At 43.4% G+C, this 17,249-nt stretch overlaps 3 protein-coding genes across 4 annotated transcripts in view; 1 reads left to right on the top strand and 2 right to left on the bottom strand.

The window, feature by feature from the left end:
* LOC141951518 (opsin-5-like) overlaps positions 1 to 6,360 on the bottom strand; it is a 43,034-nt gene extending 36,674 nt beyond the window's left edge. Inside the window, exon 1 of the mRNA XM_074887887.1 lies at positions 6,280 to 6,360. The gene's annotated coding sequence lies outside the window, so the exon portion shown is untranslated. The remainder of the gene's footprint in view (positions 1 to 6,279) is intronic.
* SPATA2 (spermatogenesis associated 2) lies at positions 772 to 9,916 on the bottom strand. 2 transcript variants are annotated; one of them, XM_074887883.1, is made up of 3 exons: positions 9,678 to 9,916; positions 6,280 to 6,705; positions 772 to 4,492 (listed from the first exon to the last, which is right to left on the bottom strand). In XM_074887883.1, exons 2-3 carry the CDS (start codon positions 6,595 to 6,597, stop codon positions 3,239 to 3,241), a joined length of 1,572 nt encoding a protein of 523 aa, XP_074743984.1. In that variant the 5' UTR covers positions 6,598 to 6,705; positions 9,678 to 9,916; the 3' UTR covers positions 772 to 3,238. The 2 variants fall into 2 exon arrangements, with proteins under 2 accessions (XP_074743984.1, XP_074743983.1); XM_074887882.1 differs by having other exon boundaries at positions 9,698 to 9,916.
* A 1,203-nt stretch (positions 9,917 to 11,119) lies between these two features.
* On the top strand, positions 11,120 to 17,249 carry RNF114 (ring finger protein 114). The gene is made up of 6 exons (XM_074888234.1): positions 11,120 to 11,315; positions 11,974 to 12,124; positions 13,175 to 13,281; positions 13,912 to 14,026; positions 14,932 to 15,039; positions 15,263 to 17,249. The coding sequence occupies exons 1-6, from the start codon at positions 11,179 to 11,181 to the stop codon at positions 15,326 to 15,328; spliced, it is 684 nt and encodes a 227-aa protein (XP_074744335.1). The 5' UTR covers positions 11,120 to 11,178; the 3' UTR covers positions 15,329 to 17,249.

Below are 17,249 nucleotides of genomic sequence, written 5' to 3'. Positions count from 1 at the left end.
AGCACAGTGGTGTAAAATAAGATTTCCTGCAAGAATATTTTAGTTACCTTGAGCCTGATTTTTATAATCACCCCTGATACTTCCCGAAAGCTCAACAGATCGTAAGATTAGAGGACTTGTAGAAATGGCACTTCAGGCATTTAAGCATTCACCTGACATGCTTTAACACAAAGAACAAACGAAAAAAATAATCTAGTTTGGAACTTGAGAAATTATCCTGCTCCAGACCTAGCAGGATGAAAAAGGAGCCAGAAGGCCTAACTCAAGTGCCAAAAAGTACATCAGTAGTATCACACATCTTCTGTGAGATGCAGCTTACATCAGGAAGCTAGTTAGAGAAAGTGCGTATGACATCGAGAGTCAAGGCTGGAAATCAACGTAGGTTAGCTTCACATCGCACATGAAACCTGCTCTCTACCCCACGTTAGTCTGTCTGCTGCAGACTGCTGACATATTGGCTTACATGCTCTTATGGAACAAACTGAGTCATGCTGCTAAGACTTGAAAATAAACGTTTTTAAAAAAGCTCTGCATTCTGCAGGCAGCACATTCAATTTCATAAAGCCGGGGATCGGATACATACACTCTTGCCCATTTTGCCCCCAAGATTACCTTTGTGCACCAACTCATTTCTGCATGCAAAACGCAGTTGTGAAACAGACAGCTACATGCACTCAACTTTAAGAAAAGAGTTTAAGCCTTTTCTTAAAGGCCTCTTTATTTTTAAATTCCTTCAAAACATAAATTTAAACAAATCAGATGCAAAACACCTGCATTTTAAATTAGCATATATTTTACTGTATCAATCACAGCAACCTCATACAGTAAGATACACAAAAATAGAGCATGGTATCACTTCAATTCAACACAGTTTTGTACTACAGTATTCCATGACATATATACACAGGACTTTTCTTTTTCAAAGCAAGTATAGTCCCTGCTATGTTCACCGTAAAAATTACGTGGCATCACAGTTTTAGTTATTCACTGTAGTGTGAGTAGCCATATGGAAATTGAACTAGTGAACTAGAAGATACACTGTAGAGCAGCCAAACAGGCATGACACTTCAGAAGATGAACAAAAACAAAATAACCACCGAAATGAAAACCACCCTTAGACTGTATTTTAATAGCAAAATCGTTTTTAAATTCTTCACTATATACATAATGTATCTACATTTGTGTCATATTTATATATATATATATTTATAAAAAAACCATACAAGATTTTGAAAACCTTAAAATCATTCACCTAAACAATAGTCACCCCAACCTTCAGGGTCAGCAAGGCATTATGCCTATAACATTATGTTCAGTTGCAGTCACTTGATTCAGAAATTTCCCTGATTGCTAAACACACCATTTGCTTTGTTTCTTAGTGCAAACTGTACAGTAACTTATTGTTCTCAGCCCTCTGTAAGACTCGGGTTTCATCTTATTTCCATAATACTTCTGACACCCATTTATGGCTAAAATTATTTTAGCTATTTTACAACGTTAGCCTATATAGTTTCCCCCTCTACCTACCTCAAGCCCTCCCCCCACCCAAAAAATGTAAGACAAACAATCATTCATGCATATTTCTGTCACACAGGGATCAATGGACATTTAAGTTTAGAAGCCTAGACTCTAACAGTGTTTAAAAAAAAACCCTAAGTGAATAATTTTAGTGCAAAGTGGACTACATAGTTTACATCTCAGCTAGAGTTCTTTACAGATATTTTAAACACATTTAATTCTGCACATCAGATTAGGTTGCCTGATACTTTGTTCTAACTAGCTAGTTGGAATAAGGAAGTTAGAAGGATTCTTGTGGGTTTCCTTTTAATAAAAAACTAAAGTCTATTCATAATCAGGTGTTGTTTGGGGGTGAAACTGTACAGAGCCTAGCACAACGGAGTCCTGGTCCTCGGCTAGGGTTCCTATGTGCTACAGTAATACAGATAAATATTATTATCTGATTCACATCCATAAGTGATGGGTTTACTTTAACAGGAGTCACAAATGAGCTCTGATTTTTAACCAGGCCAGTGCTTTACTTGCTGGACTACACTACAGACTTTGCAGTGAATTTGGAAGCAAGCATAACATTTATACTTACAATTTCCATAACCACAAAGGAAAAGCGTGCACCGAGAACCAAAATCCTGCAATTCTTAGACAAGACTCCACTTAAGCTAGTGGTAGCCTTATCAGAGGGAAAAAAATTGTCAGATTAAAAACCAAAAATTGATCAGAGCCAAAAACATGTCTGCCACAGTGACTATACGAAGCTATGAAATACAGTACAAGGAAAAACAAAGTCACCTGAACAAATAACCCAGAGAGACTTCATAGTTATAATGATTCTACCACTTTTAAGAACTCAACATATTAAATATTTATTAAAAATAAACTGTTTCCAAATTACCTATTTACAGTACAAAGAACAGTACTTAATACATGTGCAACAGAAAGTAAAGAAAATCAGTACTCATCTGGAAGGACAACACTCTAGGCGTAATTTAAGTGACATGAATACAGGTTCACCTTTTTAAAATACCATACAGTAAAAACCAGTAGGATGATATTGGCAACACCAGAAAATAAAGCACGTATTGTCCAGATTCAGATTATATAAGCTTGAGATAAACAACCGGAAGATAAGGGGAGAAGGAAGAAACATAAAGACAAAAGGAAGAGATGCTGTGGTGTTTGCATTTTGGAGATCAAGAAATGCAGACACACTTCAAAAAATAGTCCTTGTTGGCAAAACAAGCCATTCACATATTTCTTGCACATTTTGAAGTCATACTTTATCAAAAAACGGCAGTAGATTCACCACTCATAAAAAATAAGAATCTTAATTTTTAGACTTTATTTTCAAGCCTTGCATGGTTTTATTTGGGCAAGGAGATGACTGCAATGTAATAGAAAGGTGTGATGTCACTTTTCTAAAATACAACAACTGCCAAGTTTTAAAGAAAAATGTGCTCTTCTCCCCCATTTAAATTGAAAAGTAATGATCATTTAGGAGTTACCTAAATTATAGCAGCATGAAATCTAATGTATCTGCAGCATCTGTGAAGCCACAAAAATCAAGAACTGGCACCTGATCACTGAACCACGGTTCCAAATATTTGGACATGTCATTTTGGTAAGAGGTCAGTGTATTTTCTTATCAGTGGAGTCAGAACATTAGTTAGGATAGCCCTTTCCCCTCCCCCTTTCCTTCCCCTCCAAAACAGACTAATCAAGTCTATCTATAAACTACATGGGACAGCTGGGATGATTTATAGTTTAACTGATTGTTAGGCATGAATCTGTGAAGCTCGCTTTTTCTACAGCAGGGATCATAATAGTAAGCATTGAGGCAAGTGTCACATGAGACTTTTGAGCAAAACGTGCAAGTGTTTGCAGCTCCAGATCGGTTACAAAAGCCACAGCGCGAGGTGCCTGAAGGTTTGGATTTTGAACTGAATTGAGCAGCTCTCTCTTGACTTTGAGTCTGTGACGTGTACTGAGATTTCTCCCTCAAAGCAGATGCAGGAGACAAGCCTTCACTTGGAAGTGGTTTGATTGAATAGGTGCTCTGTTTCACTGCTGGATATTCCTGCCTAGAGTTGAACAGATTGTCACACTTTTGGCAAACAGAAGTGCCACAAGGTACACCACAGTTTTGGCACTTGAGGGAAGCTGTCTCTTTGGATAGGTGGGTGCGTTTGTGGTAAACAGGGTTGGCATCATTTTTTAACACCCATACATCAGGCTTAATAGCTTCTTGTCTTTTAAAATTCAACATACTTCTAGAATCTGGATCAGTATATAAATCTAAGTCCTCTTGAGCAGAAAAATAGGAGCTGTAAGGGACATTTGTTCTTAGCATGCCATTGTGATGAGATGAACTTGGCAAGAATTCATCTGAACACCCGTGTGGGGAGCTTGACATTGTCAGAAGAGAGGGTGATGGACGGATAATTTCATCTTTAATGTCATCTTCTGCATCAACTAAGATGGGTTCTTTCCTGAGACTCAGTGAGCTCATCAGAGGTGGTTTCTTACTTTCCCAATAATTATCGTATGTGTCCACTGATTTAGAAGGCTTGCTCACCTTTGGCTTGAAATAATCTTTAGAGGCCCGTTCACTCGCTGATTTCTGGAGTACCATTCGTGCCATGGAAGTGTTTAAGTTTTCTTTGCACTCTACACGCCGTTTCATGGCTTCTGAGCAGCCTCTAACATCTTCATTGCTATTTTTTCGTTCATTTATGACATCAATCTCTGAATAACCTTTATCCTTCACTTGCAAGTGAATTTCAAGAAGCTGCTCACATTCCACTTTGGCCAAAAAGAGCTCAAATGAAACCATTTTCACTTGAATGGCATCAACCTGCTCTTTGAGCTTATACATTGTTCCCAGTTCTTGGACATAGCCCATGTAGTTCAAAATCTGCCTTACATCATCTTCAGTTAGAGCAGACTTTACATAATAAACAAAGGGTCCAGTGTAGGTCTAAGGGGGGTGGGGGGGAAATAAAAGGAAAACTAGGTTATAAATTCAGTGGTGGACTAGATGTTCAGATAATTCAGTGACAGATACTATATAATTAAATAGAATAATAACGACAGTGAACACATGCAACTCCCATGGCAAGATGAACTCCATTTCTGCATCCCTCCTGTTCAGCAGATGGAAATTCCACATGAGGCAAATTCAAAGTAGGAGAGTTTTCATTCAAATTGAATCCTGATTAGCATAATGTCCTCCTTGTTGATTTAAATCACTATGCTATACAGTGACATTAACTTTTATGCATACCGGACATGTTTGCATTTACAAGCAAGTCTACTGTGAAAGGTAAAAAGGCAGAGATTTCACGTATTGCCCCTGGACAGGAGCTAGCTAGAAACAACAGGAACTCAGAATTACTGTGGGAATAACAAAGTCCTCTTCAATTCAGCTTTAAATATACTTGAGGTGCATGCTTTTTTGTGTACTATTACTATGCAGTTTCAAATGTCCGTTTTATTTAATTTTATATTAGGTCAAGAACTTCACTAAAAAGACCTAAAACCAAAGATATGAGTCTGTGCAAGTTGAAATATCCTCTAGCACCTGGCGTACCCGAGGTATGTTCTTAACCCAGTTCAAAATGGTTTGGATTGCAGGCAAGAGTAGCCTGCCCATCACATCTTTGTATAGAACAGGTACTGGATCCACAGTGCACAACCAAAGTCAGTATTGGCGGTGCATCAAGAGATATCCTCAATGGACCAGCCAACATTTCAAAGGCCAGAACTGAAGCATAATGATGATGAATATTTATGGAAAGTTCTTGAAGAAAGGTAGTTTCCCCTTAGGGAAACGGAGAACTCTCAAATGTTCTAATAATGTTCACATTCTCCACTAAATAGTGAAATAGTGTCTTTTTAAGAAAAACAAACAAAAACACCCATCACTAGTGCACACAACCTGCAAATTAGACACCTATACCAGCAGCGGTTTTGTCCAGCTTTCAAGTCTCAAAATTGTTCTTGTAAGTCACTTGCAGCATTCATGACTGAAATGCTGCAGCAGTTTTGAATAAGCATATAAGAACAGGTAAAAGACAAAATAGAAAAATCAACAGCAGAGAACTCACTATCTGACTTCCAGCACCCAAGACGAGCAATATACAAGTTCCTACTTTTCCCTCTGAGATCTTGGCATAGGTACATAATTTGGACGTACATTAGAATCAAAACTTCATGAATTGAGAACTGACAAGCAGATAAAACATATTCTGGTAACAATTCTTCCAGAGAAATTCCTTTATCATTATCATAAAACTTGTAGGAACCTCAGCAAAGCATTCACTCAAAAGCATGCATTGGTTAGTACTTGTGCTCCATTAATAGCTGTTGCAAGACAAAAAAAAAAAAAAAAAAAAAATCAAACTTTGAGTGAGCTTAAACACAATTTGACTGCTCACCCTAGTGAAAGCATCTCCAAGTAGAAATTAAGACACTGTAGCAGGGTAGGCTGAACAAAAACCTTAAATAAGCTCTTCCTCCTACTTTATAATATTATAAATGCAGACAGGACTTGTACTTCTGCTCTTGGGATACTCTCACTAGCACAAACTTCACTTATTTTACATAGGAACTTTCCTATGACTTCTGTTTACCAATTGTATAGAGATAAATACATACATTGTGCTAATAGTTGAAAAAAGTAAGTCTGTAAAGGAAACGCATGAAATGTGTTAAAAGAAAGAAAACCAAATCATGTTCTCACTATGGCCACACAAAATGTCTTACCTTAATATTTTTGAACTCCTTTTTCCAGGGGTAAAGAAAGAGATTAATTCCAACTGTCTCAAGCATGCCGAATGCGTTATGGAGAGAATGTAAACTTGAGGATTTCACAGATCTCAGTGAGTTTTCAGCCATGTCGTAAAATTTTATCAGCCGGAATCTATAAAAGGGATCAATTTTGGGAAGGCAAAGTAGGGCTGCCGCTGCCACTCGCAAATACTCATCATTAATAGGACGCTGCTTGTTGTCAGAGGCATTCAGTTTGCATTCATGGAACTGTACATACTTCCTAAATAAATCGTCTTTATATTTTGTATCCATTGAAATCAGTTTTTATCTCACACTTGGGCAGCTACCTCGTCTCTTTCATGGTCATTCAGCAGTAGGTTGATTATCTGGCATTAAAAATCTTCAGTAATGACAACTCTTCTGGAATAAAAATTCAAAACAAAGACAAGTCATCACAGTTGCATAAATCCCAGATGTCCACAGCATCTATCTGCTTCAGAGGATTCTATAAAATGGTTCACAAAGCAGCAGCTCCCAGAACAGCCTCTTTAGGTTTCTGAAAAAGCGCAAGAGTCTACAGAAATGCTGCTGTCCTGCTTTTCACTGTCATTCTCTACTCCTCTTCCAGTTGTCCGCCTAAAACAGCACAACAAACCTACATCAAGGCACTGAGAATCTGATACAATAAAGCTGGTTAGGCTCAACCCCAGACTGAGGGTTCCTTGGCTTAGGGAACACCAAGGCAAAAGTAAATCACAGCAAAAAAAGGAGAAGTATGAGTTTTTAGGGTCTCTTCTCTGCATCTTATTTTGTCCTCTCAGTTCAAAAAAACTTAAACATTACTTTGATCAGTCACTGGTTTTTTTTTTTCCCCTTTTCTACAGTGATACAAAGATTAAAAAATCCCGAGAAGAGGTTTAATTTTGCTCAACCTGGGAAAGCATCTTTTTCTTTTTTTCTCCCCTCTAGTGGCACAGGACTGTCCCTAGACTGAGCAGATTAATTAACTTTGCCTTTCTATTTCTAACATTTTCTAGGCTTTTGACTGCCACTCACATTCCACCTGATGGCACACCCAGGCCATCCCTGTGCTGGGAGAGCTCTGCAGCCATCCTACAGAGAACACGCTCCCCTGATTGCTGCAAACTACAGCCAAAGTTTCAGCTGAATGCTGGCAGCTGCCAAGAAGATTGTAATCTTTTCAGCAAAAAAGCTACACCTGCCATTTTTAGCTGCTTTATTAGAACAGGGCAAAATCATTTCTGGTTTTACATCATGTACACTTTTATTTCCAGGGATAGCTGCTTTTATGTGTATACTGATCTGCATTTTCACCTCACTGAGCTCACATACTGCACAGAAAAAGCTAGTGACAAAAGAAGCTTCCTAATGCTACTTTACCAAATCCAAGGTAATTAACAGGCCAACAGACTCTATCCCGACTGCCTGAGGAACTTGCAATCAAAAAGCAGACCACAGGCTTCATTTTTTAAATAAAAACACAATCCAACCCTTACGGACTTCCCAACTGTGAACCAAAGGGAGGGGAGGCAGGCGAAATCAATGCACTGTTTCAGTTGTAGTCAGTCTGAAACAGCACTTTAGAAAAGGCTTTCCACCCAATATTAATTGCAGCTGCTAGAATACTGATCAATGCCCCCACACACTCCTGTTAAAATGAAAATCACTGTTAAGAGCAAAATTAACTGAATGAAAGGAGCCATAACACAAAATACATGGTGGGGAAACCACAAACCAACACCCAAGAGGCCAGGAAAACAAACAAACAAAAACATCAATAGCCTAGCAGTTAATATTACTTGATGAAAGGCTGTGCTTAATGACAACACCGTGTGGGAAAAGTTAACTAGCAGTTCAATTTCTGCTCAAAGACACACTCAGAAATTGCACTGATGTCAAGAGACAAGCTGTGAATCACAGGAAATGTGGAGTTCTAAATTAACATCCGAGCATAAGGGACAGGAGTAAACCCTTCTCTCTCCCCAAGATCTTTCCTCCTTAAGTTGTGCAAGATGAAGTCTGTGGACAAAGACAACTGAATGTCTGTTCCTTAGCAAGAAAAGCTCCATAAGAGAATTTCAGAGAAAGATCTTTGTCTGGCACATCAGTAATGCACCCCCAGGACAAAGAATAATTCTGTGCTGACAAGGAGCTGGATTAAGTGTTACTGTTCTTCCACCTCCAATGTTAATAACTACTAAACAAAAGCACTTGGTTACAAGTACAGGACATCACGATTACTGAAGTCCTCAAGTGAAAGCAAAGTCCTTCATCAAGGTCCTGCAGACTGTGACACTCAAAGTCACTGCCAGCTCCGATTTTGACTTGCACTTTGTACACAGATCAGAATTTGCATGGCCAAAAAGCAAAACACAACGAACCAAAGACCCCAGCAAGCCTTTGCAGAGCTGCTCCTCTGCACAGAGCTTCCAGAAGCAAAACATCCCTGTCCCAGGCAGCCCACCCAGTGCCAGGCAGGCTCTGAACAGCTAACAACCATGGTTACAAGGCTCGATAGAAACCTCAGTGTGAGCAGGCACAGATAAATATAGTTTTAACAAGCACACTGGCTGATAGAACAGATAAGGTAACAAGGCCATTTTGCTGCAAATTATTGACCCAAACCCTCAAGATTTCATGGAGATGCATGAATAATAAGTTCTGATCAGAGTCTAGTTTCTGCTGGCAAGACATGAAAACGTTTCTATCCATCTCCTGGGTCAAAACCTCAGCCAAGGGAACCAACCACTCTGCCTGCCCTGGACAGCTAGGCAGGGCACAGTCATACAAAAACCTTTACAGCAGCAGGGGAGAAACACAGGACAGGTACAACCTTCTAACCCACACTAAGGGAGACTAGAAACGCCAGGGCCTTCACGGAACATTTGAAAAGGAAATTATCCCGAATACAAAGACTATTTAACAGCACAAGAGCACATCTCATCGCTGAGGAATTTCAGGCCCTAAAACACAGGAGAAAGAGGGAACAACACATAAATTAACACTCGCTTGAAGCTGTTTCGCTCCTTGATTCTCACAGAGACACTTGTTGCTGAGACGCCCAGCCCAGCCGGGAGAGCGAGACAGGGCTGGCGGCGGTGAGGAGCCGCGGGCGCGGCCCCAGGACACCGCCCCCGCCTGCCCTGCGTGAGCGGCACTCGCTGACCGCCGAGCCCCCGGGCCGGCCCCGCCGGGAGTTTCCTCCCGCCTCTCGCTGGTAAAGGGGCGCAGCGCCCGCCGGGCCGCTGCAACCCACCCCACCGCCCACGTCAAACCCGCCACCCCCCCCCTCAGCAGCCAGCCCCGCGCCGAGGGCCCGCAGCCTGCGCGGGCAGAGCCCCCCGCTCTGCGGAGCTGGGCCCGTCCCTCACCGCTCCGCGCCGGGCCGCACCTGCCGCCCGGGACCCGCCGCCACTCAGCCGGAAGCGCCCGGTGACCCGGATGCGGACTGCGGACCCCTCGGCCCCTCACAGGCTCCCGCGCCGTCCCCGTAGAGGCCAGGCCCCTGGAAGGGCTGCCGGCGGCCGGCGGCGGGGCACGCCCACCCTCACGGCTCGACCTCCCGGCACCGGCCCGGGGGCTGCCGGCGGCCAGCGGGAGGGGGCGGCTGACAGCGGCGCCCCGGAAGTGGATGGCGGGGAGGGGCGGGGCACCGCCTCCTGCCGGGGAGTACTTCCGCCGCGTGACGTCAGCGGGCGGGGGCGAAGGGCGGGGCCATCGCCTCCGGGCCCGCCGGGCTGCGGGGGGGGCGGGCGCCGGTCGGGCCCGCGGGGAGGAGGCGCAGGCCAGGGTCGGCCCGGGGGGAGAGCAGCCAGGGCGGGCAGCGCCTGCGGCCCCTCCCGGCCCTGCGCTGGGCTGCGGGCGGGTCTGCCCGAGAGCGCGGCGGTGAATTTGGTCGGTGGGAAGTTTGGCCGGTTCCTGCGCGGTGCTGGCCGCGGGCAGCCGCGCACACGCGGGGCCGGGGCCGGGGCCGGTCTCGGCCCCAGCGCCGGGAAGGCGCCGCCACCTGCTGCAGTGCGCGGGAGCACGATGCACGGACAGCCGGCCCTCGGGCCTGTCCCCGGGCTAAGGCGGAGAGAGGGGACGCCACCAGGAGATGAAGCGGCCATTTAACTTCCGCGGGATGCGTTTGCGCGCCCGCGGTAACAACGCTCGATTGTTAAATCGTTCTTTTATAAACGGTTTGTGTGTTGCCTCGGTTTGGGAATCGCAGAGAAGAGCTGCGCTGCCCCTCCCCTGAGAGCCAGAACAGCCTCACCGGTAAAGGATGGAGGCAGCGCCATCGCGCCCCGCTGCTCGCCCATGCGAACACCCGCGCGCCGCTGCCGGTGTAACGGGGAAACACGGAGCGGGCGCGGCCGTCAGCCCGCGGTGGGACACCCACCCTCCTGCCGCTGGCCGCGGCCTCTCCGCCGCGGCGCTGGGCTGCTGTTGAAATCGTTCGCTTCCCAGGCGCGGTGCAGGCGCGCTGCCCGTTCTCCCCGCCGAGAGCAGCCCCTCCCGCCGGCACCGACACGCGGAGGCGCCGCCGGGCAGGGACCGGCGCCCCGGGGGCGGGGTAGCGCCGGGCCACGCCCCCCGCGGTTGCCCACGTCCCCCCGCCGTGGTCCACGCCCCCCCCGCCGTGGTCCACGCCCCCCCCGCTGTTGCCCACGCCCCCCCCGCTGTTGCCCACGCCCCCCCCGCCGTTGCCCACGCCCCCCCCGCTGTTGCCCACGCCCCCGCCGTTGCCCACGCCCCCCCCGCTGTTGCCCACGCCCCCCCGCTGTTGCCCACGCCCCCGGGGCCGTGTCTCGGCGGTAGGGGCGGGGCTGCGCCTGCTCGCGGGCCGCGCCGCCGTTGGCTGGCGGGGCGGGGCGCGGCGGCGGGAAGATGGCGGTGGCCGGTGGCGGCGGCTCCTCCTCCTCCTCCCGTTCCCCGGAGCGGCGGCACGACCTGCTGTCGCGTTTCACCTGCCCCGTGTGCCTGGAGGTGTACGAGAGCCCGGTGCGCGTGCCCTGCGGACACGTGTGAGCGGCTGCTGGCGGCGCGGCGCGGGGGCCGGAGGCGGCGGCGGTTGGGGCCCTCTCAGCCCTCGGCGGGAGGGGGAGCTGGGAGCTGGCTCTGGGCCCGCCGGCGCTCGCCTCGGCCGGGGGCTGCGAGGCCTTGGGAGGGAGCCACGGCTCGATTGCTAGTAGCCCTCCCCTTTCGCTCCCTCGGGAGCGGGGCGGGCCGCGGTGGGCAAGGCCGCCGCCTGCGCGGCGCAGGCTGCGCCCGGTTGGGGGGCGATGGGGTCAGGCAGCGCAGCCTGAGGACGAAGGGGCTCCGTGGGCAGCTCTGCTCTTCAGCAGCGAATTATGGGTGGCCTGGGGCTTCCATGAAAGGGGGGAAAATAACCTAGCAGAGAAAAAAGCTAATCTTCTTTCACTTTCGGTTTCTTTTGCTCCTGAAAGATGCCATAAATTGAGGAAGCAGGGCACTGTCCAAACGCTGATAACGCTGAGCATGACCAACGGGAATCGTACTCCTTCCTCCGTGCACAAATATCAACAGGCTGTTGTTTTATTAGATATAATTTCTTCAAACTCTGTTAACACTTAGGGCAAAAGACAGGGAAGAGCTCTGGATATTCATGCTGCCTGTCCAGGAGGGCTGTTCTCACCACCTGCTGTTTTTCTCCCACCCTAGCTTTTGTACTCCGTGCCTGCAGGAATGTCTTAAGCCGAAAAAGCCACTTTGTGGTGTCTGCCGCAGCACCCTGTCGCCTGGTAGCAGAGCTCTGGACTTGGAAAAGCAAATTGAAACGACAGAAACCACTTGTAATGGCTGCAATAAAAAAGTATGAAAGTATTTGCAGATTAAGTGTATGAGGTGTGCTTCCTCAGCCATACTGCTTAGAGGGGAATAAAATGCTTCCTCTTCAGTTTTCTGCAGAATCAGGTCAAAATGTTTGTTCTGATAAGTGCTAAAGATGTTTTATATAGGCAGAACCCAAATGTTAACATTCTTTCCACAGTTTTTTATTGTTACCTCTTCAGGAAGTGAATTTCAAATGAAAGATACTGATTTTAAAATGACAGTAAAATATTGCTTCTGAAGTTGCTTCTGTGAGCATGTCTCTGTGGGAGGAATGCTGTAATGAAACAGTGGATGTGGGGTTTAGATAGTGATCTCTTTGGCTCTTAAACATAATTTTTTTTGCTTCGTTTGAATTAGTTATGAGTCAAAGTTGTCTTATATGGGTGATGTATTCCATAGACTTATTGTTAGTTAGTGTCCTGTATGTTAGCATCCTTCCTCTTTGTAAAGTTGGGCTTCTTAGCGTTAATTGAATGTATAAGAAGATGTTTTAGCAGATGGCAAAACAGCAAGAAAAGGACAATTAGACACACTGAGGTGAAGGTGACAGTTCAGTTAATTTCACTTATTTCTCTGTAGTATCTTCATTCCAGCTGACAGAAAACTGTAGTGCCTTGAATTTCCTTATTGTAAATTTAAATTTTCATTAATGGGATTGAACAATTAGCAATCAAGCTACACCAAGATCTAAAAGCCAAATTATTTTCCATACTCTCTCTTCTTCTCAGTGATCAGGTAAACTGGCTTTATATGAAGCTTTTTTTTCTAATACTGTAGAATAGGTTAAGAAAAGTTAACTGTCCTGAACAGTGTTGTATTTGTGAAATATTACAGGCAGCAGAGTTACAGGTTAACTAATCTGTAATCTCAAAGCTTTCTGCCTCACCAGCTGAAGTGTTTGGGTTTTCCTGCTTTAACACTGTCTGCAGAAAGCTGCTTTGTTTTACATGTTTACTGCTTCTGCTTAAAAGTGTAAAAGTAGCTGCAAGTAGTTTAAATTAACCTTGCTATGCAATTCCTGCCTGCACAGATGTATCTCTCAAAGATGCGTAGCCATGCAGCTTCTTGTTCAAAGTACCAGAATTATATAATGGAAGGCGTGAAGGCTGTAACTAAGGAACCACTTCACAACACCAGGTAACTAGCTCTTTGCTGGAAATATTTGTCTTTTTTGTCACAAAACAAATTTTGAAGTAAAAGCAGACTTTATGTCTTTGGTCAGTTTGGGTGTCAATTGTTTTAATCCTTTCACATAGTTAAAAGCTAAACCTTAATCCTGCAACTGACTGTGCACAGGCAAGCTGTTCTCTTGTGCATGGACTAAGTAGAAAGCAGATCTTTAAGATCAGAGTGCTCAGTAAAAGTAGCTATTTTTTAAATAAAGGTTTTATCTTTCTGTCTCTTGATTGTAGTAACTTATAATGAAGGGAAGTCAGAATTAACTGCAGTGCACTCATCTGCATTGTAGCATACTGGGTACCCTGTGCATTTAAAAAAAAAAAAGTTGATAAATGGCATTTATAACATTTGTAGAAGAACTATCCTCTGTGTAAGTAAGGATGATATTAAGAGTTCCTTGAGCTATTGTTAGGAATTTACAAACTGATTGTTTAAAACTAGCTTGTCTTCATTGCATAGAATAAGATTACTGCTTTGAATAATTTGTATTCTTAAGAGCTGATAAAACAGCTTTTGAGTATTGAATCCAAAGTTTTTACTTTTAACTTTCTTCAATGATAAATAATCTCTTTTTCTCCCCCCAACCAGGAACTTCCCAAATCGCTTTACGTTTCCTTGTCCATATTGCAGCGAGAAAAACTTTGATCAAGAAGGACTAGTTGAACACTGCAAAACATTGCACAGCATGGATGCAAAACAAGTGGTAATAAAAAGTCTTGGTGCAAGAATTGCAATGAAGTCTAGTCTTAAATCCCTTTGAAACAATGAATTAGAGACTTACTCTTGAAGTTAAGTACATATTTATAATTATTCCTGTTAAAGTCAAATGTGGGTATGCTGTTCATGCATTTAACTTTGACATAATTTTGATGTTGGTTTTCAGTACATTCTCTGGAAGTGACTAGTCTCTGTTCCTGTTGCAGCTAGGTCACATCCTCCTTTCCTATTTGAAAAATGGCAGACATTCAAAGTTAATTAGGCACAGTACCAAACATCAAATTAATAAAATGTAATTTCCAAAAAAGTCAGACATTGAACTTTCCCCTCTGCTATTTTCAGCAAGAAGATATTATAAACTATTGGGGAAAATGCTTGCAAAAACTAGTATATCATTCTAGTAATCTTTACCTGCTGATACCCCCTCTCATATAAGAGGAATTGCAAAACGTGGAACTGAATTTGAAACTTTCCTTTTTCTGGAAGGTTTTTTTAAATTCCAAATTATTTAGAAAAAAGGTTCTCTTTTTCTCTTGGAGAGAAGTGATCTTTAAAAGGAGATCAAGAAAACTTTTCTGTTACTGAGAAATAAAGGCTGAAATCTTCTAAAGCAAACAGCTGTAGTGAATTCTGGTTTTCAGAATACAGGGAGAAGAGTAAGCCATTCCATTTCAGAGACCTAAGACATGAATTAAAATTATTCAGGCTTATCCGAGGCTTTTGTATTAAATGTCCCAGCAAACTATTTGACATCACTTTGCATATAGAATAGCGATTGTCACAAACCTTGAACTTCAGTCTTTGTGCTGTGTCTGTCCTGCCCTTCCTATTGTAAATGTTAAAGCACTTAACCTTTGGGCCTTAATTGGCTTTTTTGGGTTTTTCTTGAAGGTTTGCCCAATTTGTGCCTCAATGCCATGGGGAGATCCAAATTACAGGAGTGCTAACTTCATGGAGCATCTTCAAAGACGACACCGCTTTTCGTATGATACTTTTGTGGTATGTGTTTCCTCACCCTTGGAATACAGCCTGATGACTCTAAAACCCCAGATTTTTTACATAGCCACTACTGTGAAATCTCATCCATGCAGGTGGTATCATTAGAGAGATTGGGTTACTGCCAAGTCAGAGGAAAAGACAGCTTTTTGCCTGTTCTTATTTGGGGTTGTATCAACCAGCATAGCTGTTGCAGTAAAAGAATTTCTGTACCCTTTGTTCATAGGATTATGATGCTGATGAAGATGATATGATGGCACAGGTTTTGATGCGTTCTTTGCGGGATAAATGAACCAACTAGAAGACTTAACTGTAAAACCAAGCTTCCATGAGGGGGAAATGCCCAGCATCCTCGCACTTCTCCCTGTACATCCCAAGATGAACTCAGGCATCCAGAAATACAGAAGACTTTAATCCCTATCTTGGTTTCAAACTCTGGTTTGATATTTCTGTACCACTCAGTCCCTTGTTAACAGTCTATGCCATCCAACCCTGTCAGCCTAATTTTCTTACTTGTTTCATACTAAGCTTAATTACATGTAGTTCAACATGGAGGAGACAAATCTGCTTTCCTTTACCAATGCCTATTTCTTGGTTTCTTTTGCAATTGTGTTCATTTGACTGTCTAAAACCAAAAACATTCCAAATGGAATGGCCTGAACTAGTTAATAAACATCTCTTCCCAATCTCATTTACATATCTTAAATGATAGTATGAGAGGTGTATTTGTAGCTCTCTCTTCCTTTAGTGAGACCTCTAGGTGCTAACTGTACTTGTCAGACCAGCGCTCATTTAAAGTGACCTATGATGCCTGTGATTTCATAATGTTTCCCAGTGTTTAAATTCTTATAGGCAGCCTCTCAGCTATATGGAAAACGTCTTCAGTATGAGTCTTCAAACTACAAACTTCCTTATCAAATCTTTGCACCTGTGTAAACAACTAGTTCAAAATATTTTAGTTCTATGCATGATTATTACTTTCTCCCATACTTTGACCATAAAAAAATAAACTTTACTGTTGGTCTTAGTTAAAATGCATCATTTTTTTAACTATCTTAGCAAATATTAATCGTATTTGCTGGCTTTATGATTAAATTGGTGGTTTTGAAACTGGTTTTCTAGTGATTTTAAGCATTATGATGATAGGGGAATTCAAAAGGTTTTTTTCAATACCTCTGCTTTCTATTTAAAGTTCTCATATATATTCCTAGTTTTTCCATCTCTCAAGGCAAGCTGGTAGCAAAACTTACCAGTAATTCATAGCACTACCTTTCTGCATTACAGATTTTAACAGGTATTTTGAATTCCTGTTCTTCATGTTGCTGAAGTAGCTGAAGCTGTACGTAGATTGTTTTCCATATAATATTACATGTATAGTATGCAGGTATAGCTTTCAAAGAAAAAAGTAAAGTATAACCCGGAAAGCAAGATGGCAATTCCAGCACATGGTAAATGGATACTCTGTGTTCAAGTCTACACTTTTACTATAGAGATTCCTTTTTAGTTTAACATTTTTATTAACTGCACGGTCAAGATGCTGAGATATAATGATTTAAGACACCTGACCCGAACTTGTAAATCACACTAGTGTTGAGATGTCTAGTCTAATTTAAGCATGCTTAATTGGAGCAGTGGACCTGCACCACCACAGAATTGAGTACTAATTAATTTATTTGCCCAGTGAACTTAGTATCATCACACTCTGCAGACTGCAGCATAGCCTCACCCTTGAAACAATGAAACGCACCCCAGCTAAAACCTTGATTAAGCATTGTGTCTAGCCAGACCTCTAACATATTTACGTTGAACTTGGTTTTAGTAGGTTTTGCCCAACTTGGTATGGGCTATTATAGACTCATCCTTAAGTATCTGCTTGGTGACTGGAAGCTCAGTCTTGGGGGGAGGGAAATATTAATCTCATGGTACTGTGGGAAAAGTACTGTGTTTGGTGTTGGTTATTTTTAATGCTTGATCTGCAAAGAGATTACAATATATTAGTGGTTGGATGGGGATTTCTGGGTTCTGGCTAGAATGCAGTTTGGTGATACCCATTGACCAGAATCTAGATTTCTGCTACTATTCTAAGTGCACTTCCATGCAATTCTGATAAAATGTTTAAGGAGCAGTTAGAAGCTTCCGAGCAATTACTTTGTCATGTTATTGACTTTTGAAGACAAGTTACAAATAAAGGACATTTAATTTATAAAATCCTA

This window comes from Strix uralensis, chromosome 18 (assembly GCF_047716275.1).
Source record: "Strix uralensis isolate ZFMK-TIS-50842 chromosome 18, bStrUra1, whole genome shotgun sequence".
Taxonomy (NCBI): Eukaryota; Metazoa; Chordata; class Aves; order Strigiformes; family Strigidae; genus Strix; species Strix uralensis.
The sequence above is the reverse complement of the archived record's forward strand: the minus strand, read 5'-3'. Positions and strand labels throughout refer to the sequence as shown.